The sequence below is a fragment of the Lacerta agilis genome, chromosome 9 (assembly GCF_009819535.1).
Source record: "Lacerta agilis isolate rLacAgi1 chromosome 9, rLacAgi1.pri, whole genome shotgun sequence".
NCBI classification, from domain to species: Eukaryota; Metazoa; Chordata; class Lepidosauria; order Squamata; family Lacertidae; genus Lacerta; species Lacerta agilis.
In genome coordinates this window covers 34,154,984-34,182,581 of record NC_046320.1, presented here as the reverse complement: position 1 = coordinate 34,182,581, position 27,598 = coordinate 34,154,984, and the positions used below count along the sequence as shown (strand labels likewise).

At 42.6% G+C, this 27,598-nt stretch overlaps 1 protein-coding gene across 2 annotated transcripts; it reads left to right on the top strand.

Annotated features, from left to right (window-relative positions):
• Positions 1-43: 43 nt before the first annotated feature.
• GLRB (glycine receptor beta) lies at positions 44-27,598 on the top strand. 2 transcript variants are annotated; one of them, XM_033160175.1, is made up of 10 exons: positions 44-265; positions 3,017-3,172; positions 12,603-12,709; positions 13,593-13,660; positions 13,828-14,057; positions 14,855-14,937; positions 15,936-16,076; positions 20,368-20,520; positions 23,010-23,302; positions 26,723-27,598. In XM_033160175.1, the coding sequence occupies exons 2-10, from the start codon at positions 3,051-3,053 to the stop codon at positions 27,017-27,019; spliced, it is 1,494 nt and encodes a 497-aa protein (XP_033016066.1). In that variant the 5' UTR covers positions 44-265; positions 3,017-3,050; the 3' UTR covers positions 27,020-27,598. The 2 variants fall into 2 exon arrangements, with proteins under 2 accessions (XP_033016066.1, XP_033016067.1); XM_033160176.1 differs by lacking the exon at positions 44-265 and having other exon boundaries at positions 3,043-3,172; positions 12,607-12,709.

Sequence of the window (27,598 nt, the reverse complement as noted above, 5' to 3'; positions counted from 1 at the left end):
CCTGGCCGCCTCTCCTCGGGCAGTGTGCACATGCTCAGTAGCAAGATGGACGCTTTTCTGATGCAGAGTTCATTTTGGTAGAACCGCGGCGGCCGCCGAGCAATCTCTTCCCCCTCGAGCCGGCTGCAAGACCTCGGCTGGGCGATGGCGCGCTGCAGGCTGCTCAGCCATCTCCGGCTGTAATCCAGCGGGTGGACGGGGCGCCGGTGGCATCCCGGCCGTCTCTCTCTCTCTGTCTCCCTGTCTCTCTCTTCCCTGGCTTGTGGTAAGTCTCGGAGGTTGGCGGAAAGGGCCGCGTCGCTGGGCTTTGGAGAGGTTTCTCCATCCGCGCCCGCTTGGAGGAATGGCAAGGCTTCGGGTGGCCGCGGGGAGAGGCCGGGCGATTGGCCGTGCCAAGGGAACGGGCGCTCTGTGTGATCCGTGCGCGTCGAGCCCTGCCTGACTGCGTCCCCCTGCAGAGGTGGCCATCACCAAGCCGCCCTCTTGGAGCAGCTCCTGCCTTGCTTCCTTCTTTCAGTACCTCGGCCAGCACCTTTGCAGCTCCTGGCGGGGTGTTGCTTTTGCGCTTAGTGGCTCATTCGGCATGGCCGGCCCTTCCCGAGGTTGGGGAGGCGTCTGGGGGCCTCCTTGGAACTGTGCTGGTTGAGGAAGGAGCCAGCCAGGGAGCCTCGAGGCGGGAAACTCCAGTTGGTCCAAGAGGGAATGTTTTGCTTTTGCCTGGAAATTGGAGGCGGTGGTAGTGGGTAAAATCCAGGCACCGATGTCTTGATTTGTGTGTGAAGCAGGCAAGAAAGTGGCTCTGGCTTTGGCCAGAGATCCATGGTGCACAGAGGCCTTGTCGCTGAAACGTGGGATTGGGGAGGGCAAGCAAAGTCCTGCAATGCTGGAGGATTTTGTGAACACCTGTTGCCAAGGTTGCATAGGCAACCGTTAGAAGACGACAAATAAAAACACCAACTGGTTTCAAATTGGCTTTCAAGACTCATCTTCTGTGAAAAATGTGCTGTGTGCCTTTTTCCTCTTCGTTGGACTTTTGCCGATTGCAATTCTTAGTGTTTTCTGCTGACCTTTTGAATACGGTGGGGGAAGAGGTCACAAAAGTCCCTTGGTAGGGAGGGTGGGGAAGGGTTGCTGGGAGTGCTGGCTTCTGTGGTACTGGAGGGACAGAGGAGGCACTACCACCACCGCTTCCCCCAGTGCTGCGGCAGGGAAGAACCGCCATTGTGTTCATAGCTTGGCTGTGGGAATGGAAAGTCCCATGTCTTGCAATTTGGCTGGGAGCCCCGGCTGCTGTTGCTCTGGGCATAAGAAGATGCTTCTTCTGTTGCTCTTGGAAGGAAGACAAGAATGTCTTCTGTTGCTGTGACTGAAGGGATATAAATATATTTCTGCTTTTAAGAAAAAAAAAATGTGGCTGGCCTCTGCATCTAGAAAAAGATGAATGGAGATGTAGAAAAATGCAGCCACCGTTATAAGATTCAGGCACTTGCTCTAGAGAGTGAAGCCCGGAAAATCCCCCCCCCCCCCCGCCATATAGTGCGGAGATCATAAAATGCAGATATTTTTTCCCTCCTTCAGTCAGTGCAGCTAGGAGCAGGCAAGCAGTATTTGGTACTGAACATGAACACTTAGCCCTGTTGAAAATGTGTTTGTTATTCTTTATGCAGATATGAAATATTCAATAAGAAAGATGCTGTGTAAATATTGTGTGATAGTAAATGTTCTCAGTGGTACAAGCAGTGCATGCAATTTGTTTCACTTTCTGAATGGGGCAGTAAATGCAAGACTAATGATAAGAGAGGTGATTCATTGTTAGCAAAGACACATGGTTCAGTGGGATGTCTTAATTAGCACTCATTACTAAAACTTCCCACTGATATTAATGGAACTAGCAGTGAAAATAAGGGTTGGATCGACAAGGCCTGGGTCTGTATGTCATGTCTTTGCTCAATAATTGCAAGCATTTTTTGTTGAAATGTTATAAACATGTGTATGCAAGCATACATATTGAAAGGTTTAGTTTTTGGGAAGCTAGGTGGATTTCCATTTAGGTAGCTTCCTCTGGAAGATGTAAGTTTGTTCTGCAAACATATCAACACCAGGTCTGTAGTTATAAATTACCACTATTAGGCAGCTGCTCATTTAGGAACCTAAGAATAATCCTGCTCAGTCAGACCAAAGGCCTATCTAGTTCAGCATTTTGTTCACATAGAGGCCAACAATATCTCTATGGGCCCCCAGAAGTAGGACATGAGTGAAATAGCACTCTGCTCATCAAGATCCCCAGCTACTGCCTGTGATGCTGGAGGTAATAGCCATCATTAGTAGCCTTATTGACATTGACAGCTGTATCCTCCATGAATTTGTCTGAATCCAAGTTGACTGTCATCACTACATGTTATGGCAACAAATTCCATAGCTTAAATAGGCATGCCATGAAGAAGTACGTCCTTTTGTCTGTCCCAAATCTTTCAGCATTCAGCTTCATTGGATGACTTCTGGTTCTAGTAATATACAAGAGGGAGAAAAATATATCCCTACCCATTTTCTCCACACTATGCAAAATTCACATAGCTGTGTCATTTCTCCCTACTCTTACTTGCCTTCCCCCCTCAAATAATTTTCATAATGAATGCATGTTCTATTAGAACACAATGGCCATGATCCAAGACAGAGTGAGTTCACTGGGTTTAAGCATGCCCAACACTACTCTAGATCGTAGCCAGTAAATCTATCTAAATTATTCATACAAGCATTTCTAAACAATGAGAAATCCACATAAATTATCAGTGCAATTCTATGCTTAGCTATTCAGAAATAAAACCCCAGAGTTCAATGGGATTTATGCCAAGGTAAGCAGTAATAGCATTGCAGCCTTTATCCAGTAGCTTGTCATTGGAATGATTTAGTGTTTACAATGATTAATAGCTGTTTACTTCTTTGGTAGGAAGTTTTTCCTATTTTTCACATCCAACTTCATTAATATATGACTTTCCCCCCCTCTTGTTTATCACAGGTCAACTTTTGTTTTGGACTTAAAAGTCCCCACAATGAAGTTTCCCCTGGCGATTCTTGGGTTTGTTTTCTTCTTCTTATGCATTGAAGAAGTCTACTCCAAAGAGAAATCTTCAAAGAAAGGAAAAGGGAAAAAGAAGCAGTATCTCTGCCCTTCGTATGTCCCTTACATATTTTTTTTAATAAAAAAAACCTGTGTACAGTATAATGAAAGTAGTGAGGGTGTGCGATAAAGTGCACATTTATAGTTTTCTTGTGAAATGATAGAGTTCAAATATACAATATTAATGCACTTTGGGTGACATCCGGTGATGTCCACCTACTTGTGCAAAGCGAATCCACTTGTGCCACAGGACCTCTAGTCCTTCTCCTCCCCCCAATCCATCTCCCTGTGCACCCCCAAAATCTGAGATCCCCTAATCCTCCATAGCAACTTTTGGAAGTGTGTATGGAAGGCGGAGGAGAGGATGAAGAAGCCCTGTTGAGTGGATGCCGACTCACACTATAATGCACAATAATGTATTCATTTTATTTATTTATTATCAGATTATTGGAAGTGTGGGAGCTCTGTTTATTCATGACCAATAGTAGCCAGTCAGGTGTTTTGTTAGTTGAAACTGCCAGCAGCTTCTCAACAAGGTTTAACCATCAACCATGTATGTTATGTGCTCAATGTAAAGGGATGCCAGTAATCGAAAACTGATGAATGGTTCAACATTTCTGAGAGGAGCAAAGGGTCAGGTTGCATGGTAGAAACCTCAGCACATAATCTGCAGATAAAGAAGCTATATAAAGTGGGCAAGAAGGAGTGACAAGAAAGTGGGGGCTTGGAAAGTGGAAAAGGGGAAAGGGATCGGTACAGCTGACATTTACAGGGCTAGTGGCCCAAAGGAAAGATTGTTGAAGGCAATGGGCTGAGAGGCTGGAATTTGAATGCTTGAAGATGGGACAAATGGGAAAACGTGGAGGAAAAGAAGGTTCAAGGAGTAAACAGAACCAGGGAACACCTCATGGATAGGTAAATGGGTTTTTGGAAACAGCTGCTCCAAAGACCAAGGATGATGTGAGATCCAAAGAGGTGGTGGAACATCAGCAATGCCCTTGTTGATTTGAATTGATCAATTAAATATTTGATAATGAGTGCCTGGTTTCCAGTTATGCTGAATATTTTCACAGACAATTCTAAACCAAAAAACCCATGCTATTCCCAGACCTCCTTTTCAGATGCTTTCCTCTGCCCATTGTGTGAGCAGTTGAACAAGCTTGTCCACAAACCTCAAAACTATGGTTAGTGACTTCAAAGCAAGACATATGGCTCAGTATCCTGGGTTGTTTTGAAGCCATTTAACTATTGCTTCTGGGTTCACACGTAACAGGAAACAATGGTTAGGTACTGGATCTTGGCTTGTTCAGTTGTTAGCACAAAGGGAGGAGGCAACTGTATATTAAGTGGCTGTCTACTATCGAGTCTATATAATAAATTGGTAAGCCATTGGTCTGCAACAGAGATGGGGAAGTGAGCCAGACCTTTATCTGCCCCATAGTTCAAAGAGCTTGTTAGCCCTGTATGCTTCCCAAATGCCTGACAACCATCTGATTATCAGGCTTTTGGGAAGTGTTGTGCAAAGTGCTTAGCCCAATGCCCACAAAACCCATTTTTATTAACCACACCCTTACCTGGGCAGATAGGTGTAGCTTGCCCAAAATGACCTCCTGGGTCCAATAGGATGGCCTGGCCCACAGCCTGCCATTTCCTAACCCCTGAACTACAATGCAGATTCTACATGGTCTAACCAAGAAGTGAGAAGTAATCAAAATGTGAGGCAGCAGGACAGCAATAAGATTCTGCTTACTAATTGAATATAGACAACTTCCTTAAGAAATGCACACTTTGGTAAATTATCACTTGGTAAATGCTTCTCTCTATCAATCATGGCTTAATAGAAAGTACACAAAGTATGAACCATCTCTGTCTTTGCCTATATTTTGCCATGAACACATAGGCTTGAAGAAACATTCTGCATAACTTATTTTTTAATGTTATATTTATGACCCACCATTCTTTCAAGTAGCTTGAAAGTTTCCCCCACACTTAAAATAGTAGCTTGTCTAATAAAAATAAAACAACACTCAATTGCTCAGTGATCCGAAGATGAATTATAAGGGGGATGTTGGTGTTTTCTATTTCTGGAAAGTACTGTGCAAAGAACATTTTCATGACACAAACATTTTATAGGTCTCTACAATAATTTAGCTAGTGTACTGCAAGAGATTTATGTACAGTCCAGGTTCATGGTGTGTCTGCTTAAGGACAGTGTGTTACAGTGGGCAATTTGGCAATGCAATACATCTCTGGGCAAGTGCTTATAATTAAGTGTTCTTGGGCTGGTAGGGTTCTGGGTACTTGGTAGGTAAAATTCAGTATTTTACAAAATGTATCAGTGCTGTTCCCTCAGGGCAGGCTGCTAGCCAGGTGCCATATTCCAGTGTTCAGTTGACTAGTAGCAATATGAAGCCAACAGATGGGACTGCAGGGATGAGAATCTGCATGGGAAAAGAAGTTAATTATTATATCGCAGGCAAATATTTACTAGAAATGCTCTTCCATTTTCCAAATAGGAGAATTCTTGCCATGATTACTCATGCTTCTGTTTAGCTCTAGTTATGTAATTATTGACTGGTTTGAGAAGCTTTTCTTCTGTCTGTTTAGATCTCAGCCAGCTTGCACTTTATATAGCATAACTATAAAGGAGTCATCAAATCGATATTGTATAGTTCATCTTTTTGTGGGGTTCTGCCTTTTAAGGAATGTCTTTCATGTATTACCTGCTTAAGTATAAGCTTGCTTAACCACTACTTGTGCAAGATAGGCTGGTGCAAAGTTCACTTTTGGTATATGTTGCTTTTGTCTAATAGAAGGATTAGAGTGGGTCCCATTGACTTAGGTTGAACCACAATGGATGGAAAACTTTCATCAGTGCTCTGTGCCTGCCATTATTTCTGTGTCCACTGCTGGTAAAACAGCATAAATTATAACATAATGTTGGTTCAGTAATTGGGGAATCCCAATTAAGTACAAGGACTTAAGTGAGTACCATGGTTCCTGTTGCTTATTACAAGAAAGTGGGTGTATATTTCTGGTATGTGCAGTTAATACAAGTTTTGGGTGAAATCTGGCATGAGCTGTCAACTTTCCCCCTTTTTAAAGGGAAATTCCCTTATTCCGAATAGGATTCCTCGCAAGAAAAGGGAAAAGTTGACAGCTATGGGCATGACATGCTTCAGGTTAGGCCCAGTGTCTGATAATTTAAGACAGGGATGGGGAACCTCCTTCCCATGAAGCAGATTCACCTCAGAACTGTGTTTCATTCTAGCCCTTTGATCCTCCACTCTCACATATCAGCTGTTTAGTGGGCAGGGGCTAAGACTGAAAAGGCCTTTGATGTTGATGATGCAAGTGCAGCTACTTCTACAAGGAAGATATTTTGCAAGAAGATCGAAGTAGAGGAGGAAATATCCTAGCACATAGGTAGGCTCTTTGTAGTGCTGGGATAGCTCAGTTAGTAGAGCTTGAGGCTCTTAATCTCAGGGTCATAGGTTTGAGCAAAAGATTCCTGCATTGGTGAGGTTGGACTAGATGAGCCTCATGGTCGCTTCCAACTTTACAATTCTATGATTCCTATTCCTTGCAAACATGCAGAGCATCCCTGCAATCTTCAGAATGCTGTTTTGAAGTTTGTGGACTTGAATAGCTGTAAGGCAGGTATTGCATTGTGAATTGATATTATTTCCATTCTTATGCTGGAAGTACTGAGTTCTTTTTGCCTTTTGAACAATCAGGACGGATAAAGGGTGTTGGGAAAATGGAAGGTGACACTTGACTGGAGTTACTAAGAATAATATATATGCTTCCATGGGAAATAGCTCTGTGTTTGTGCATGCAACTGTGTGCATCTGTGCGAATGTGTTAAGGTGAGCGCTCCCACCCACTTTGTTGTCTGGCCTTGCCCTGTACCCCCTGATGGGTTAAGATCCAGTGCCTTAAGACTCAATGTGTTGCTCAGAATAGGAAGAGTGAAAGGCTGCAGTGTTTCAGTAATGGATGCAAGCATTCTGTTTTGTGATTTTTCTTGACTGTAGTTTAACCTTCAACATTGTGAAACAGAGTAACTTGGCAAGAGAGCTTCTGTATGTTCCTAACAACCACAGAAACAGGAAACATGAATGGACCACATTTCCTGTTTTCATGTTTCTTCTGATACATTTGGAAAAAGAGGCTGGCGTATCTATTCTATAGTATGGAGAGATGTTTGTCTTTTTGTTGTGGGATGAACAAACCAGAAATATGTTCATTACCATATAATATACAACAGTCCATAAAAGTAAGATCCCAGTTTGTAACTGATTTTTGTTGTCTTAGTCCAACATGCTAGCCACTACAGCAAAATACCTCTGTGCACACTTGACATACTATATGCCGAACAGCAATTTAGGCTCATGGTGACTGCCTCACACATTCAAATCTAGACTGAGAGGGGAGAAGGGGAAGCCTGTATGCATTGCAAAGGAAGTAGTAGCCATTTTAATAATCTATAGGAGTTTTTTTTTAAAAAAAAATAATGTAAATATTAGAGTCGTTTTATTTTAAATTCCAGGCTGTGTAGCTGAAGACAAAATCCTCTTAGTCGATTAATGGTTTGGTAACAGATTAAAAGCATGAGCTCATTAATCAGAAATGCTGATCCAGCATCTCTCACTACATTGACTGGAACACAAACTTCTACTGTCTGCTACTTGTAGGCTCTTTCATGCCTCCTGTTAGAAGTATAGCCCAGCTGGGTTAGCACTAAACAGAGCAGATAGATAGGCCAGGAGAAGAACGAGAAAGATGAGGAGAATAATTTTCCTCTTTTCCTGCAGGTGTTGTCCTGTGCGGTGTCTCTGGCTATCAGTGGAATAGGGCAAAATGTGTTATCCTAGTGTCAAGCTTAATCTTCCTTTGTTAATGGTCTTTGTGCGTGTGGGCTGGCAGGAAGCGGAGCTTAGCCTACCCTAATAAAATTTCACTTTTTGAACAGAAACAAGTAATTCCATTGGATGTAGGCAGGGACATGCTAACACTGGGAGTAAGGGCTCTTAATATGCAGTAGCAGCTTGCCTAAGAGTATGAGGAGATCCCCATGGTAGCATAAGCCATAGAAAGTACCACAGGGGTAATACTATAGATCACGAAATACTACAGATCACAAACAAGGGAACAGATTTCTCCTGGAATAAATATATGATATATGATTGCACAGGTGTGTTTCATCAGTGTTACATAGCAGCATGGGATTTGTAGTGCTTAAAACTCTGAATTGTTGTTGCTCATATATACCTGTAGCTTGCAAAACTAGCAAGCTATAGAATTCATAGATTGGCTCTGCTGGAGCAGGCTTTTCTACAAGAATCCAATCTACCATGAAAGTATATGTTTGAATTCATGTGGCTGCTATTAGGCAGCACTGCATCAAGGAGTGCTGTGATCCTGCTCCTCAGGAGAAAAGTGGAAGGAAGAGATTTGTTGCTTTGTTTGCCTGTATTCAGCAATGACTTGCTGCCTAATCACTGCCAGACATTATCCTGTTCTGTGAATATGTTTGCTACCATGTGATTTCCTATCTGCTAGCCTTGTGTCATCACTAGCTGAATCTGCCTGAATGAACGGGGAGGGAACAGAGTCACTGCCACAGGCAATCCATAGCAGTTCTTCTGCTGGTGATGGACAAGCACCTTATCTGTCAGTCAGAGCTTTGGACCTTATGGGAACTACAACCTCTTCATGGATGGCTACTATGTGTCATGCATTTTTTCAAATAGCTATGCAAAGTTTCATTTTTTGTACTGGTTTTAAAACAATGTACACCAATCTGAACTACCAGGAAGCAGGAAAAGGTGTTTTCCCAGAGGCCATACAAGATTAAAATTCAAGGGAGATAAGACCACTACCACCCCATAACCATCCACTCCTACCTGGCCCCATTCCCACAACCCCCTCCCCATTCTCTTTCAGCACAACTTAGTTATCCAGGGCAGCCTTTGTTATTCTTATACCATGTGTGAAATGCCATGCCTCCAATAGGTAATCTGTGCTGGAAGAGAAGGAAGAGGATTTTAGGGGTCAGGGTGAATGGGTGGCATCTAGGGGAGTTGGGTGAGTGGATGAGTAACTTACAAACCTTGGATTAGGTGAGAAAACGAACCATTTTGGGGGAAATCATTAATCGTAGCAAGTGGGAGCAAGCTTACCCATCTCTATTTTCTAATGGCCTTTTGTCTTTAGACTTTATGATCATATCTGCAGCCCTTATGAGGCATGCTGGTTAGTTTTTAAGTGAATGTGTGAGAAGTGTCCTAGAGAGACAAGTTGTCACAGGAACATGCTGGTCAGTAATCACACAGTTCAAAGTTGGAGCTAACTCTTTATTAGCAAAACCACAGTCTTCACAGATTTGGTTGAGTACCTGGCCTAATGAGCAGAGCAGCTCATTCCCAGTGGTCTTACTCTATAAAAATCAGTTGCCAAGACAGAAAGTCTCCATCTCCTTCTTTCCAAGCTTTTTCTAAGCAATCAGAGACAGTCACTTTGTGCAGCCAACATCTCTGCCCTTTTCATGTCTCTTCTGGTTCTGGGAGACTGGGGGAAGGGGAGCTTGTTGCAGCAGGAGGGGGAGAGACTCATGACTTTTCACTAGCCTGACTCATCTCTGCCTTTTGGCCTCCCTCCTCCCACTATCCTGCTTCAGCTTCTGCCTCTGATTGTGGACCTTTCTCTGCCCCACACTCTCCCAGCTTACTAGGCCCTGTGACCTCTTCAGCTTCCAACGCCTCCTCTTCCCAGACTTCTCCCTGTTGTCCTTCAGACCACTCACTGTTGTCACACCACTCCTCAGGGTCTGAGCCCCTGGTGGTTCCCTAGCTGGTTCCTCCCACCATTCCTCTTTGTCCATGACGCAAGTACACTAGCTCATGCCCCCTCCTCTCCATTACATTTCCCACCATTTCCCAGACTTGGGGTGGCAGTTGGATGGCAGACATGAAAAGAAGTGGCCCTCCTGTACCCATGGAGGCTCCCTACGGTTTTTGGAACCCTGATTTTCTAGGGCTTCTAGAACCCTGATTTTTCAAGGGTTCCAAAATGTGTTGGGAACCCAGCAGAAATACAGAAGGTTCCCCATTGCAAACAGGTGCCCTTTGCAAGTTAGAGGGAAACTGGAACAGTGATGTGGAATGGAGAAAAGGTAGTGCTTTCATTCCCACAGCTCTCCTTCACATGTTTAATGAATGCCTGAAGGTGGCTTATGTCGTTTTATGAGATGTCATGTTTTTGGTTCTCATGAGGCAGGATAGGAGTTTCCAATACAGTATTGTTTATGTGTAAAGGTAAAGGTAAAGGTAAAGGTAAAGGGACCCCTGACCATTAGGTCCAGTCACGGATGACTCTGGGGTTGCGGTGCTCATCTCGCATTACTGGCTGAGGGAGCCGGTTGTACAGCTTCCGGGTTATGTGGCCAGCATGACAATGCTGCTTCTGGCGAACCACAATTGTTTATGTGTAGGAGGCTCTAATTGTGGGCATCAGCTTTCTCTGTGGGCTCAGCCACACTGATAGCTGTTCCTGCCACTTCTGGTTTTCTTAGCTTTCTCTTCTTGCCATCTGAGCTGACAGCAGATGCTTCATCATGGCAGTCATTAAGTAAGCCTGGCATAAGCAGAAAGGCCCAAGAAGAGAGAGCTTCTACTCCAGAGCTGCAGTGTTCAGGCCTTCTGGCCACATGGCAGCATTCCAATCTCACAGTTTACTATTATGTAGAAGGTTATGGTTATTTAAGCCTTGCCATAAAACCCCTATTAGAACAACTACTGTATTCCATATCAGTTATAATTTGGTCAACTTATAAAAGATCTCCAAGCCAAAGTCCCCCACCCCCTCATTTTGCTACTGACTGAAAACAACATTTCCCATCAGAATGTATTGAACATAAGGCTTCTTCACAATATTGGGAATGCCTGCCATTTTCATTTGAGGGCATTTGAGTGGCATTTGGGGTGCCTTCAAAGTGCTCATGCTGCTGCTTCAACAACGTTTGCACAGGTGCTAGCTTGCTGGTTGGCTGAGCATCCTCTTCGTCATCAGCATCCTGGGATGCCTGACTTCCTGGCATTTTATGAATGAACTCTTTAACTGATTATGAGCACAAGACATGACTCAGTTACTGAGGCACGTTATTTAAGCGTGCATTTCATATTGGAGTTTTTACCGGACCTGGCCATTGTGAAAGGCTGAAATCTTAAGATCAACATGACCTAAAGACATCTTAGGAATTGTAACTAGGTTTTTAGAAAACAGCAGTGCCACCATATTAATAGCAAGAGCTCTCCAGACACTCAGACCCTGCATCCCATTTGATGCCCTGCATTCAATGCATTTTCATAAATGGGTCAAGCAGGTATACATTATTCAGAGGGCCAATGTATGTTGATGAACCTAATCCCATTTCCAGAGTTATCCAAAGCCAACACAATATGGTTTGGAGATCTACCACCTCCAGTGGTATGTGCAGCTCCTTACATCTCAACCCCACACTACGTGATGCCCTGTGCTCACCATGGCGATGCTCCATATCTCATAGGGCATGTCCTGACCAATATGCATAATGGATAAGTAAGAGCCCTCCCAATGTTTTGGAGTCATGGGGCACATTTGAAAACCTCAAAAATTGGCAATGTTCAGAATTCCCCCCCCCCAACCCAACAGCCCTCCCCCTAAAAGCTGAGTTTGTTTTCTTTTTAAAAATAAAAAAACTAGGAAGGGCAGGGACCCTTGGTGGACACCAAGGGGATGTCTGAGAATGCCAGGGACACCACGGGGGCCACATTTGGGACCCCAGGGCGAGATCATGCACCATGCTGTTACAGCTTTCCCAGGGGGGGGGGTTGCCAACATTTGCTGGATAATAAAGACAGATGACATTTTGCTCACACTGACATATGCGCTTGACATTCACAGAGACATTTACATCTACTTTTGTTTCTAAGCACTTTGATTTTGAAGACAGAAATGGAAGAAGACAGATACCATTTTAAAATGCCTGTTATGAATGCAGAGAATCACGGCAACTCTGTATAGTCTGGTTGAACCTGATTCAAAACCAAAGGAAAGGAAGACTGGTTTGTGTGAACTTTCCATTGGCGCAGCATCTACTTCTTTCTGTTAACAAGGGGGGGAAATGGATTTTATTATTTATTTATTTTTACATGTTTAGCTTTCATTGTGCATATTAGACACATCTCCCTTGGCCTGAAAGCGAGATGAGTGCTGCAACCCCATAATCACCTTCGGCTGGACTTGCCTGTCCAGGGGTAAAAAAAAATAATTAAAAAAAATAGATCCAGGTTTTTCAGAAAAAGCGTAGCCCTTTTGTTCAAATACATTACAAATTTATCTTCTGCACTGTTTTTGTTTAATTTTTGGAGCTTGAATCAGATATACTAAGATCAACTGTCTAATTCTAACACAAATAAACAGTGTACATTATTTTTAACAGACAGCAGTCACCTGAAGATCTTGCAAGGGTGCCTGCAAATTCTACCAGCAACATCTTGAATAGACTTCTGGTTACTTACGATCCCAGGATAAGACCAAATTTCAAAGGTTGGTTAATGTACAATAACTTCAGTTTAGCTGTTGAACCTACTTAAAAATTGTGTGTGTGTTTGTGTGTGTACCAACAACCAATTACATTTTATTCCCTTAATGAGATTCCAATCCACAATAAACAGAGAGGTAACTGAGCCCTTTAATCTTAGCCTGGTTTATAAAGTTAAAAGAGAAAATCAATTAATCACTTAGGCTACAATCCTATGCATGCTTATTGAGAATACTTCTGAGTAGAAGTCGTGGCAATGGCCAGGAAGTGTCAGGTAAAGTGATGGGCAAAATGGAACCAGAATAGAGACTCAAAACCAAATTAATTCCATCATTAAAAACACCCGTGGGGGTTGTGCCTTATTCTTCTCACCTGCCTCCGAAGACTGCCGTTCTGTCCTTGATTTTGGAAGGAGGCCAGGCCCACAGATGTGACTCAGGCAGAAAGGCAACAGGCAACCTTCTCCTTGGAAGGTGGTTCATTTCTGCCCATCTGCATCGGGGGGATTGTAGAGCAGAGGTGCTTAAGTAGATGGAGTGAACCAGATCCTTATTTCTCTTCCTCTTACCAAGCCGCATTGTGTCATGTGGGTGGGGATACCCACCTGTCAATCACATGATGTCACAGTGACATCAGGTGACCCATTTTGGGGGGCTTCACTGTTTGAAAAATGTTTTTATTTCCCTAATTCTATTGTGAAATTGTTAATATATATATCTCTCTTTTTTTTTCCTCCTCCCAGTTCTTCAGCCTCCCTACCCACTGCATGAGTCTTGAAACAGAACTATCTCAATTCTTTTTGTTATAAAGATTTTTTTAAATGTGGGGAAGAGGTTGTTTATTTTTATTTTTGAAAACTATCAGACTGATTTTCTCTCTCTTTTTTAGGAATTCCAGTTGATGTAGCAGTCAACATTTTCATTAACAGTTTTGGATCAATACAAGAGACAACTATGGTAAGGCTGCTGTTTCTTAGATATCTGCTAGTGGGTTTGTTAACATAATTTATAGCCTGCTTTCCATGAAACCAAAATAGAGCTGTGTAAACATGCTTCTTGATTTAAGCTTCGTATGTTGCCATTTTCTTGCCTGTCTAATGCATTCTATAATACGTTTCCAATAGGATTACAGAGTGAATATCTTCCTAAGACAAAAATGGAATGATCCTCGACTTAAACTGCCCACTGACTGGAAGGGGTCTGACTCTTTAACTGTAGATCCCACCATGTTTAAATGTCTGTGGAAGCCAGATCTGTTCTTTGCAAATGAAAAAAATGCCAACTTCCATGACGTCACACAAGAAAACATTCTTCTCTTTATATTCCGTAATGGAGATGTACTGGTTAGCATGAGGTACTTTTTCTTTTCAACTGCAAAGTTTTATTATAGACTTTGAGCAAATGAAAGTCATTGCTTGATTAACTGAGGCACAGATTTGGTATTTTTAAAACAATTAAATTATATTAAGAAGTACACAATACTTTTGAGAAATAAAGTGGAGCTACTATATGGTCAGTGAGCCTGAATGCTAGCTTCACAATTGTGAGTTAGAATGGCTGTTGATCTGAAATGGTATGGCTACCTGCAATCTTTCTGAGGACATGAACCACTGGATTTGGGAAGTTAGAAGGGTGTTCACATGTTACGTTCAACAAGTGTACACTGAGTACCTGTGTGTGCAAATAATTGAGCTATGCATTCACACAGTTTTATAACGTTGAATGAGTGTAGTCTGTATACTTGCGAACACAATAACTGAACTGTAGAAAACATCAAATCCTTCACACAATGTAGAGAAAGCTTATACCTGTATTCAGTGTAACATAAGAATAAGAACAGGGATCATTCTCTTCCACTGACAGGTTCTCACAGTCACAACTCCACATGGATACTATACAGATAAATCCACGAGAGCCTGATCATGTCTCTGTGCTCTATGCTTTAATGTAATGAAGCATTTGTTTTCCATGTGCTGAAAATGTTGCAGTGAAACTCCCCTAGAGTAGAAAAATAATGTGCATCTTTATATGAATACATTGCATACTGATCTGCTACATTTGTGAACATGAAAGCAAACAACAGCCACCACCTCCCCTTTTAACTTGAAGGTTGCTTTGAATTGCTCACAAGCTTTCGGTTTATATTTCCAGATTATCCGTTACGCTTTCCTGCCCGTTGGACTTGGCCTTGTTTCCTATGGATACACAGCGTTGCAAGATGCAGTTGGAGAGCTGTATGTAAATCAGATTGTGCATAAAAATAGCTACAGTACCACTTCCTGTTGTGCCTATATAAACCAAAGATGGATACACAGTGCACAATGCTGCTGAATGTGGACTCGTACAATGGTTTCAAAAAATGATGTTCATTGGTCTCCGTCTTTTATAATTCAACCCCTAGCTGTGGTACTTCGATCCTATGCATCAGAGTACCTGGGAGTAAGTCCCACTGAACTCAGTGGCAGTTATGTCTGAGTTAAAGTACATATAATTGTGCTCCATAGGCCTGATCTTAAAATAATTTGCTTGGAAGCCCACTGAAATTTATATCTGTCAAATGCTGTTAGGATCATGGGGTAGTTTTAGCAGGGATGCTTATCAACTTCAGGGATTCCGTATCACAAGAGACTGCAGATGCACAGCAGGGCAAGGGTGGGTGGAACCATGTCAAAGTAATGCATGTGATAGGGAGGAAAGACCTGTGGACCTACCTCCCTGCTCCTGGGGTGGGATGGGATAGCAATGGGGTTGGAGCCATGCTGTTGCATGGGGAAAAGATTCACAGGTGGTATATCAAAAGGGAGAAAGCCCTATCCTCAGTAGAAACATAACTCAACTTTGAAGGAGGCACCTGCAGCATAGTTTCAGAGGACAGTCTTAACCAAATGAAAGGTTCTTCAAAGAAAAGGTGGTCCTTCAGGTGGCCTGAGACCACACCCATATAGGGCTTCTCAAGTCAAATAATGGCATGCTGAATTGTGTCTGAAAACAAACTGGAAATCAGGGAAGATGTTTCAGCAGCAGTGAGCTATGACCAGCATAAAGACTACCCATTAAGTAATGATGCTGCCATGTTTCGAGTCAAATAATCTAGGGGACAGTATGATTGAGAATTGTAGAGTTGGAAGGGACCACAAGGGACATCTAGTCCATCCCCCTGCTATGAAGGAATATATTTTGGCTATTGCATTTGTTATTTTTATCTCTTAATCCTTTTTTCCTAAACACCTAGTTGGTTACACTACCGATGATTTACGATTTATCTGGCAATCTGGTGATCCTGTTCAACTAGAGAAAATTGCTTTGCCACAATTTGACATTAGGAAAGAAGATATTGAATATGGCAACTGCACCAAATACTACAAAGGAACTGGTATGTAATATTGAACATTGATGAATTTCATGGCATGGTCAGACTCTGTTCACCTATAGCAGTGGTGTCCAAACTTTTTTCAAAGAGGGGCCAGATTTGATGAATTGAGCTTTTTTTAAGAATTGAAGTTGTTGAGCTTTTTTTTAGGACTGCACCCCAGGAAATAAACTGCCGCAGGGCTGGGCTGGCGGGCTGGATTATGCCCCCGAAATGGACTTTGGACATGCCTGACCTATAGTATATGGTTGGTGATAATCTGTCAAATTCTGACTTAAAAAAAATAAATTGTTTGGATTAATGTTTACAATGATCATCGACGTATTAACCACAAAGTGATGGGGGGGGGGGAATTCTTTCTCTAGAATAAGATATCAGAATGGAGGGGAAGTCATGTTTTGTTTTGCAGCAGTTTATGCAGTCCCAATATCTGTCTTATCATTCAAATACATTGATATTTCTAATGGGCTATCCAGGTAGAACAGGAGCAGCCAATGCCATATCCTTTAGTTGTTGCTGGTCTACAGTTCCTATCACCCTTGACTATTTGCTGTGTTGGCTGGGGCAGATGGGAGTTGGAATCCAACAACATCTTGAGAGCACCACATTGTCTACCCCGATGCAGGATATAGATAGCACTCAACCCTATGAATGGTATGCTTATTTGTGAGATAGAACATGTTTGAGAAAATGCACATATATTTCTGAATGGTGCCAGAAACCGTAAACAGAGATATAATACTGTATGTCAGTTACTCTGGATGTGAGTGAAGCAGTTGATGATTCATCACTTCCAGAGCCCAACCAGAGTGAAAAGTGGTGCATTTTCCATTTTCTCCCCCAGCATTCTTCCTCTCCCCTTCTCATTGAAACCAAAGGTGGGCAAATTACTCGGGCGATCTTCAGGCTGGTGTAAGTAAGGGGCCCAATCCTGGGGAAACAGAGGGGCTTTGGCTGTAGCAGATCCAAGACTGCTTTTGCCACACATATGAAACCTGACACCAAGAACAACTGGTGGAATCAGCCAGTGGAACTTTGTGCAGGTTTGAGGTTGGAGAACCTCCCCAGAGGACATGACCCTTCCTGCCAGCAGCCCTTTTTCCACCAGTGGAGAGGCACCTCTGTTCAGTCCTAGCCTCCTCCAGTCAGCAGATCTGGGGTTGGGATTGCTCTGTTCCACTGAAGAAAATTAACCATATAGGCAAGAACTCCAAGGAGAGGGGGACTGAGATACTTAATTCACTGGGTCTGTCAGAAGAATAGGTTTTTCACTGACTGTCCTAAAACATGGAGCTAGAGCCTAAGTAGGAACAGACCTGTAACATTTGCTTGAGGGGTTCACCTGATCTGAAATTCAGCAAGTACACTAAAATAGAGTTTGTTCAAGTGATGCATTCCAAGTAGAGCTCTTGGTGATGCAGCCAGATAATTTTAGACCTTGGGCTTAATGGCCTGGACTATATTAAATGGACTGATTTGGGATTGGCCCCATATAGAAGAGTCAGAATGGATATTTTATGATGCAAAAAATTAATAATTTCTACCCTGGTGGTGCCATATACCTTGTGATGGTATTAATGGTCTCCATCATCCTATTTTGGAGATGTCAGAAAGGGAGTAAATTCCAACAAAGTCAGTAAGGTTGGATGTCTGAAATTACATGCACAATGTACCAATGGTTACAACTTGTTTCATCCATGTACCTCATGATGTAATTTTTGGTTACTGGAACCAATTTTGGCAGGGCTTGCATCTGTCAAGTAACCCAGCAGTTGCTCATGAGATAGATAGTGTTGGAAATGCCACGACTTTTGTAAGCTCTCTAGGTATCCCTTGTACTTAATGACATGTATTTTCGGATACTGGCTCTTCTACTCTAATACTTCTGATGACATGATGTTTAACAAAATACTAGGCCTGTTAAGTGGTTAACAAGCCAAGCTTATTACGGGAACAGGTGAACAGATTAGTACTCACTATGAAGTTGTGCCACACTTTTTAACAACAACAAAAAGAGGTGCCAATATTGCGTACCCTTGAGTACCCCCTGAAAAAAAGCACTGGTTCCGCCACTGATGCTACTGCATTAAACCTTCATTCCTGAAACCTGATCTGTGATACCTGATTTATGCAAATTGCCACTAGGTAGCTGCAGTTATTTCTTGTTAACTATGATTGTACTAACTGGCCTTGATAATTACTAGATGATTAGCCTAGTGAGTCATACTAGTTGACACTATAATCAGCATGGGAGCATTATGATGAGGTATGTAAGAGGGGAAAATAATCAGACCCTCATCAAAGTGATCAGTGGAGGGGGTGGATTGCTGACTCATTTGCATTAGAGCTTTATTGTTGCCTGACATCAGTCAATTAATTAATTGCATAGATTCAAAATCAATTAATGGCATCAGTACAAATGCTAGATTTTTGTGTGTGGGTCTAACTGTAGTAGCAAGATGAAGAAATTCATAGTCTGCCGCAGTTTTATGGGGCAATATCTCATCATATCCTGAAGATTGTAGGAGAACATAATACAATTACGAGGTAATTGCATTCAGAAACAAATGGCACAATATATTTGATTCAGTTATATCACTGTTTCTTCCCTATTTCATTTCATTTCTCTATTAAGCAGTGATTGCCAAAGTCCAGCTACCAAACTAACTCTCATTGTTGCCCCAGGCTGGTTTTTACAGCTGCATATTCTTTGACTGGATTTTGAATCAGATTGTAATTCTGCAAAACTGAGATGCAATGTGTGTATTGGCAGCTACAGCAAGGGGATTAATTGTTCTCCCAGTTATGATCTTTCTTTTAGAGGAATTGGAATCCTGATAGCACTTAACACTACTAAACGTATGCTAAAGAGCAATCCAGCAAGTTTCTATGCCAGGCAGGGAGGAGAGTTGGATTGAGTATTGGCGTCACTTTGCTTGGCTCTGCTGTTAGAAGGGCGGGGCTGAGACAAAGGGATTCTGAGCCAGTCTTGTAGCCATCACCTGCTGTGGCCTCATCCAAACCCAACTGTTGCACCAGCCTAGACTTGGTGCTGGGATTGGCCCTGATTGCCCTGACCCTCCTCCATCTTCTGTGACCACTGTGGTGTCACTGCTCCATAAGCTCCACCCCCAACAGGGGGTAGGAGTTAGGATTGCACTCTTAGTGTGTGGGAGAAAACATGGATAGAGACAGCACAAGCAGGAGGAAGTTTCAAGATATCTCTTGTGTTCAGTTTTGACTATTGAATTATTATTATAATGAAACTGCCAGCTGGCCTCCCTTAATGTGAAATTTACATTGTTCATCTCGGTGACTAGGAATGTTATGCTTTCTATTGAAATATAATATAAGGGCTTTTAGTCAGAGCAGGAGTGAATTTCTGACCTAACACAAACAGCTGAACACATAAAAGTCATATATAGTATGGAAAATGAAATAATTTGACAGTCTGTGGAATCCGTTTATAAATGGCATAGAAAGCATTCCACTAGCTCAAGATCATAAAAGAGGAGAGGATCAAATAACCAGTACATGTTCAATAATTAGACAATTTTGCTCTTCATGTTTTATTTAGTTGTATTTTGCCCTGGACTTTTTTAGTGATTATTCCCAAAGCCATTAGCAGCGAACTTTATGTTTTATTCTGAATGTTTGTACTTAGGTTTGTTGCATAAAGAGGTTGGCTAGAGAGTGGTCAGTCCTGTCTCTGAAGATCTGCACTAACGTGTCACTTAAAATCATTGAGAAAATTCATCTAAACATTATTTTTCTATTTTACAAGAAGAGATTTGCACAGTCACACAATGAAATTTCATTACATAGATTTCATTTACCACAAAAAGTAGGAAGTGGAATACTGCCATATTGACTATGGTGTAATATCTGCTTATGTTTTATATACAAGAAGAGGTAATCCTCTTATGGAAACAGACATCCCCTTTTTGTCACTATAGGCAGAGGAGGATACTGTATGTATATGTGCACATATGTGAGTGTGAGAAACCTCTGACATTCACCAAGCCTTAGTCTTGCTTTTATTTTTCTCTTGTCAATTGACACAGAGCTGCTGAAAGCAAATATTCTCCTTGTTCAGTCTCTCTCTCCTCCCCCCCCCCAAAGTATTTGAACCCGAATTAGGGCAAGCTCAAAGTTCAGGACAGCTTCCTTTGAAATCATATGAAGAACCCACAAAATGTGGAGCAGGGGGCTGGGTGATTTTAAAGCATCCGTATCTGAAACCAGGGGCTTATAGAAACATGAATGCCTATACGTGTCTATTCTTTCTCCAAAGGTTACTACACCTGTGTAGAAGTGATCTTCACTTTAAGAAGACAAGTTGGCTTTTACATGATGGGCGTTTATGCTCCCACGCTGCTCATTGTCGTCCTGTCGTGGCTCTCATTTTGGATCAATCCTGATGCAAGCGCTGCAAGAGTGCCTCTGGGTAACCTGAGTTTCACCTGCCGTCAGAACCACCCAATGTCTGTTCTGTGGTTGCTTCAGTAGCAGATTTCATTGGATTACTGAAGGCAACTCAACTCTCATGGCATGCTCTTCATTCTCATCCCAATCTTCTCTTTTTCAGTCCCATACATGTCTACACATTTTAAAAGACAAGATCTGTAGCCTATAAACAGGTTGCTCCTGTCTCTGCTCACTAAATCACCACTGTGGCGTGTATGAGTGCAAATGTGAGTAGAACTTCAGAAGCATTATAAGTTTTGGGGTGCAGGGGTAGAATAACAGATCCTGGATCTTTAAACCTTAGCCAGGGGGAGTATATGGGGCTTCACCAACATTTGTTGAACATATGGGGGGTAGGATGATGAAATGCTTTGACACCCAATTCCATCTGTAGATTTCGGCTGAGTGTGAGTCTCACTTTCAAGTGAGCATTTCAGCAACAGCCCAGAGAACTTGGTGTCCTATTTTTGTTTCATCTCCTGTTGGACAGGCACCAATAGGTTTGAGGGCACCCCCCAGCAAACCACCTTAGGACCCATCCAAGCACTAGCCTGGCTTTAGTGTAAGTTGGTTTCTCGATGGGCCCTAGTGGATTCTAGTATGCACCTGTAGTGCCCCTCAAGTTTACCTAATGGTGGAAAGTGAGTAACGGTGGCTCTAAGCTGTCAGATGATGTACCAAAAATGCCAAGTACCACAATAGCCATGAGGTAGACAGCAACAGTGGCGCTTTAAGCATCCTAGCAGCTGCCATGTTCATTTCCTAAAATGACCTTGATGTTCAATTGTTTCAAGAGTGATGCTACCTCCAGGGCATTGGAGGAGGTGGAAATAGTGTGCACCCAGCAGTACTTTGAACACCAGTTCCCAGACTACCCTTCCTGCCCCCCCAAAAAAGTAAGCTTAAACTGTGCTGAGCATGCATCTGTGTTGGTGGGCCCTGAGGCCCTAGCAGTTTTCCAAAGATACCATGTGATGCTGCTGGGAAAGGAAACTTGAAGGTGGTAGTACTGATGGTATTGCACAACTAAGTTTCAAACTTAACTATGAACATTGCAATTAGAAAAGTGAGACAAGGCAAGCTGTCACCAGCCAAAGTGAAAGGGCCGCCCAGGTACAGTCCTCACTGAAAGGGGCTCCCACATTTATTCAGTTTGTGGGGTGGTCCTAAGTCACTTTAAGCAGGGGGAATATGGTGTGTCACTGTCTTTAGTTCTCTCTGCATGAGAACTAGGACAGGACAGGCTCCTCTAAATCAAAAGTAGGGAATCCTTTTTAGACCACATGCCAGAGGCAAAAGAGGGTGAAGCATTCCAGGCAAGCAAAAACTCCCAATTGTGGCAGGAAGGGGGGCTGGCCAAGGGGGAGAGAGCTGCAAGCGCTAGATAGAGAGGTCTGGTGGGGGCGTCTTTTCCCACCTGGTCTGTGGTCTCTCACCCAGCCTATGGTCTACACAACCTGTTGTCCTCCTGTTGGCTAGGCCCCAGTGGCCTTCAAATTCCAGCATGTTCAGATGCCCTTCTCTGACATTTTCTGAAGCCATAATACTGTTGGTTTCAGAGCAAAGTGGCTACTTGATAGAAATCTTTCTCCCACCCCCTTCAGCCAGATTACACATTTCCTTTGAAATAGTGGAAGATCTTATTCTTTTCCATCTCTCTGAGGCTGAACTTTTCACCCTCAGATTCAAGGCAAATGGAAAGTAGCAGCAGGCCACAGTGACCTCCGCTGCCCCGTTGAACAAAGCAATGAAAGGCCAAGCTGAACTCCTTTTCTTAAATCTGAAATCCATTGACTGAGGTTAGTTTTCAAACTTTAAATGGCTGTGAAGTACAAGATATTTGAAGGACTATAGAATGTAGCTCTGCAAAGATGAATATCCTTGGTTCTTTGCCGTCAAAGGTGGACAATTGTTAAATTCAACACACATTTTTCAAAGTAGCAACGTAACAACATGATAGACGCTTCAGACTGTTTTGAGATGTATAAAATTAGTACCCATATAGACAACCACTTTGATTGCTACATTCCCTGCAGGGAAACACGGGAGCAGAGATAGCCACCAGTCAAGGCACTCGGTTTCAATATTACTCCATCATTTTGTGACACCTAAAACACCATTTGATTGGTGGTAAGAACTAGTGCTGATAAGGGAAAAAGACATAGTTGTGCCATGATAAATAGAGCGGTGAGCAACAATAAAAACCATTTGCAGCCACCATTGCTTATATATGTGATCAGAATTATTATGTGATCAGTGCATGCACCGGAATCCATAATTCACTATGTACATTCATTTTCATCTCCTGCAAAGCATATGTGATGCATTGTCAAGTCCTGTTCCTTTTTAGGAAATGTCATCCTTTAGGAACTGGCAGCATAAACATTGGAAGAGGCAGCAAAGAGGGAAAGGGCTAGGAGTGCAAGAAAGCTTCTATTACATTCTTGGATCTTTCCCACTCCACTTTAGGTATCTTTTCAGTGCTCAGCTTGGCCTCAGAATGTACCACGCTTGCTGCTGAACTCCCCAAAGTGTCTTACGTGAAGGCCTTAGACGTGTGGCTGATTGCGTGCCTCCTCTTTGGGTTTGCTTCGCTGGTTGAGTATGCCGTGGTTCAGGTTATGCTGAACAATCCAAAGCGAATCGAAGTTGAAAAAGCCAAAATGGCCAAAGCGGAGCAAGCAGAAGGGAAAGCCGGAAATGCCGCTAAGAAGAATACTGTGAATGGCACAGGCACCCCTGTGCACATCAGCACTTTACAGGTAAGTGCCCTTATTGTGTCTTTACTTTTGCAAGCTTGCTCAATTTTCAGCATAGGGGGCAATGATGTGTAGATGCTCGATTGGAGGGTTTTTGCCTAAGTAGTTCATTGTATTTGATTGTGATGCTGCGGGGAAGCATTTTCGAAAGTTTAAGATGCTTGCTGAAAGAGCTTCTGAAGTAGGCGCACAAAGAAGTGTAAAAAAAAATCAGACTTGTCTCTGCCTTTAGCCAGAGGGAGTTATCTGCCTCAGGGAGCTGATTTGGGGTGTCATAGCAACAAATGGTTAGGTATCTGATTTATTGTTTTATTTTTACTGCAAGGGAGGGGGAAAGGCACTTGCGGGATTTTCTTGACTAGCCTTAGGGCAGTGGTGGCGAACCTTTTGGAGACCGAGTGCCCAAACTGCAACCCAAAACCTACTAATTTATCGCAAAGTGCCAACACGGCAATTTAATATGGGATAATAATTAATATACCATAATAAAATGAGTGGGGGGCTGCCCTGAGTTGTTGAGGGGGGGCTTGGAACACAGTTGTTTTTTTGGGGGGGAGAAAAACACTCACACGCCTTATAAACGCTTCCTATGGCACGCGGAGCAGAAACAACACATAGAGTTTTGGGGAACATTTCCAGAGTTTTTTTTGGGGGGTTGCTAAGACTTCCAGAGCTTTTTTGAGGGGCTTGGATCACAGTTGTTTTTTTGGGGGGGAGAAAAACACTCACACAAATTATAAACGCTTCCTATGGCACAAGGAGCAGAAACAACACATAGTCTCAAGGATCGCAGGCAGCAACCAATCAACGAAAACCCTTGACAAAGCCACCAATCACATGAACTACAGCCTGCTGGCTGTAAAAAAATCCCACCAATGGCCGGGGGCGGGGAGGCAGGAATATAGCTGCTTTGGGGAGATAAACTGCCTCTAAGCTGCTGCTGGCCGGGTGGGAGCAGTTTACTCACAAGGAGGCGTGGGGGGGAAGCTGCTGCCCAATTTGAAAACCCCAAACAATGGCACTGCTGGCGTGATGGCGCGTGCCAACAGAGAGGGCTCTGCGTGCCCACTCTGGCACCTGTGCCATAGGTTCGCCACCACTGCCTTAGGGTAATATGTGCCATGACTTGTGGGGAGAGGCATCATTTGCTGTTCCAAAATGTCATGGGAGGGCCCTGAGAACAAGAGATGTGCAACCGTGGTCCTTTGCATCAAATCCTAAGGGGTGCCATTCAGAACAGCCCTGTTTTCTTAGAAGCAGCACAACATTGCCATGGCAGTATAATGTAGTATTGGGTATTCTCAAAGGACCACCACCACACTAGGTGGTGTGGTACTAGGAAGATGCTTTAGACATAAGTGGGATTAGTCTTTTAGCTCTTTAGGTGAATCAAGTCTTTAACTCCAGGAAATTTTCTGTTCCTGTCCATCATAAGACAAAATGTCATGCCTTGTGTTAAATTCTGTGGTCCTGATCCATGGACATAATTGATTGACCTTTTTTAAAAAAAGAAAAGAAAAGAAAAGAAATTGCAATTCCTTGGGAATGGGGAGGGTAATGGCAGCTGCACTGAAGAAATGCTGCAGTCTCGGAAGCAAAGAAGAGCATCCTTTCTCACCATGGAGCACAGAAATGCTTTCTCTCACACACTCCAGCTTCACTCTTCACCATTCCAACCCTTACCTTTGGTGTGTGAGACACGTACACAGGGTGCGCCAGGTTAGAGAGAGCCAAAAATGTGTGGCAGTGTCAGGACGGTGTGTGAGAGAGGTTTGTGTGCCTATATTAAGTGTGGCTAGTTGTGTGTGTGTGTGTGTGTGTGTGTGTGTGTGAGAGAGAGAGAGAGAGAGAGAGAGAGAGAGAGAGAGAGATTGTGTGTGCGTGCTCCTGCCTCTGTCCCTGCAGATTAAATGGACCTCCAGGGCCAGTGATGGAGCTGCATAACAGAATGTATTTATTGTCTCGTCAATTAACTCAGAAGGTATTTTCATGGCTACAGTTGAGCATCAGAATGATTGTGCAAAACTAGATCAATTATGCAGAAGATGCATAGATGCATTGCTATTGCTTAATTCCAGCTGACAGTCATGGGGAAATGTACAGCTTAGCTTCCCCTCTGAACAGTAGGAAAACACAGCAGAGTTTGTTCCCTGGTGCCAGAACCTGCCTACCAAGAAACAAATTACCATCTTGCACCCTCTAGTGACTCTTTGCGGCATCATCATCATTTATAACAAATTCCTTTTGCACATACAGTACGTAGGCTATGTTTCTTAGTGAAGCAGGTGGGTGGGCGCTTAATAGTTCAGTTCAATTTGAGAATTCACAAGTTGAAGTTGATTCAAACACGTCTTACTTTGTGTTGCCCAGTCCCTCAAGATTTGAAATGTCACATTTTCATCCTGCCTGTTTAAAGATACTGCGCCCCCATCCGATATGCTGATGATTGTACATTGGCTTAAAATAATGACTTTGGTATCATGCATGTGATGAATATATTTCTGAAGGTGATGAAAATGTAGGCAATCACTCCTAAATGAGAAATATGTATATTTCTTGTGTATCTTTTAAAACCTCTAACAAGAAATCTCCTGTCACTTGCTTCTGATACAAATCAGCACAGAGTCACAATTTTGGCTAGCATTGTCCATTCATATGTCCCTTCATAGTATTATCCAATCACAAAACATTGCCCATGTTTTCTTTCTTTCTTCACTTGTGCAGTTTGTCATCATGAATATTTTCTGAAATTCCTCACAATGCAATTTTTTTAAAGGACACCTCCACCCAGCTTCTGTTCAAATGGATAAACATAATTTGCCTTTGAGCAGATTGTTTAGGACTTTATTAGCATAGATTTTAAATAAATTACCATTATGGTTCCAGAACTCTGACTCTTTGATAATGACAAAATGTGTTCAGCATGAAGACTTTGATGGATGGAATCTGAATTGAGCCAGGCAGATGTTTATTTGCGTTTTTAATATATATATATTCCAGCTGTCTTCATATTTATGCTTTTAAAAATGCAATTGCAGATTAAGCAAGATATACCGTAAAACAAATAAAATCAATACACAACACAATTCGAACAGCAGCATGAAAACGTGGCAGTTTGCTATATCTTACTTGCATGAAATTAACAGAGCAAAGGAACAGCTGGAATCGCTGCAGAGTCAAGTCGATGTAGGCCCCCAGCTAAAATTATGTTGCAGTCCTAACCACATCTACTCAGAAGTAAGTCCTATTGATTTCAGTGGGACTTCCTCCCAGGTAAGTGGGGTTAGGACTGCAGCCTTAGTCATGAGTCTCAAGTTGCAGCCCAACCCATATAGAATAGGTTAGCTAACGTGGTTGTGTTCTTGCTGCTGAAACACTAGAGTAACTCATAGCTTCTGAAATGCTGTTTGTTTGTTTTCCTAGGTTGGGGAGACCCGATGCAAAAAAGTTTGTACTTCGAAATCTGACCTGAGATCCAACGATTTCAGTATTGTTGGAAGCTTGCCAAGGGATTTTGAACTGTCAAACTATGACTGTTACGGAAAGCCCATCGAAGTGAACAGTGGGCTTGGGAAGTCTCAGGCAAAGAACAACAAGAAGCCTCCTCCTCCCAAGCCTGTCATCCCCTCAGCTGCCAAGCGGATTGATCTGTATGCAAGGGCGTTGTTTCCATTTTGCTTCCTTTTCTTCAACGTCATATATTGGTCCGTATATTTATGATAGACTTTTTTATTTTTTAAGGAATAAAGAAGTGTGTGCAATATACGCCATTCCATTCCATCATGAAGGCCGGTCTGCAACAATTATTTTGCATTTGCAAAGCAATATATTGCATATTAGATGCCCTATGTGACTGTAATTGGGGGGCGGGGGAGACAAAGGGGCATCCTGGTTTTGAATGAAAGCATGACACCGCAATGTCTGTGCTTGAACCAACTGTTGTATATAAATGTACAGCGTACATCCTGCTTTAGGAATATACGAAGGACAACGCATACTACATTATTGAAGCTGGACAACACTCCCTATGAACATAACCAAGAGTCAAAGTGTTTCTGATAATGAAACCGATGTGCACGCTGATTACCAGTAAGATCAATATTCTAGTATATGTAGTATTTAAAAGTTCTCCTTATGACTCTCAAAGCCAAGACCCATCTTGTTCTTGTATAAAGTTAAATGGCACTGTGGAAGAACAAGCTGATGTTGTAATTCAAATCATGTAGACTTTGTAAGTGGGCCAAGTATATCTTAAGCTGATCTTGTCTATGTGGAAAAATAAAGATCAGAGAATTACTA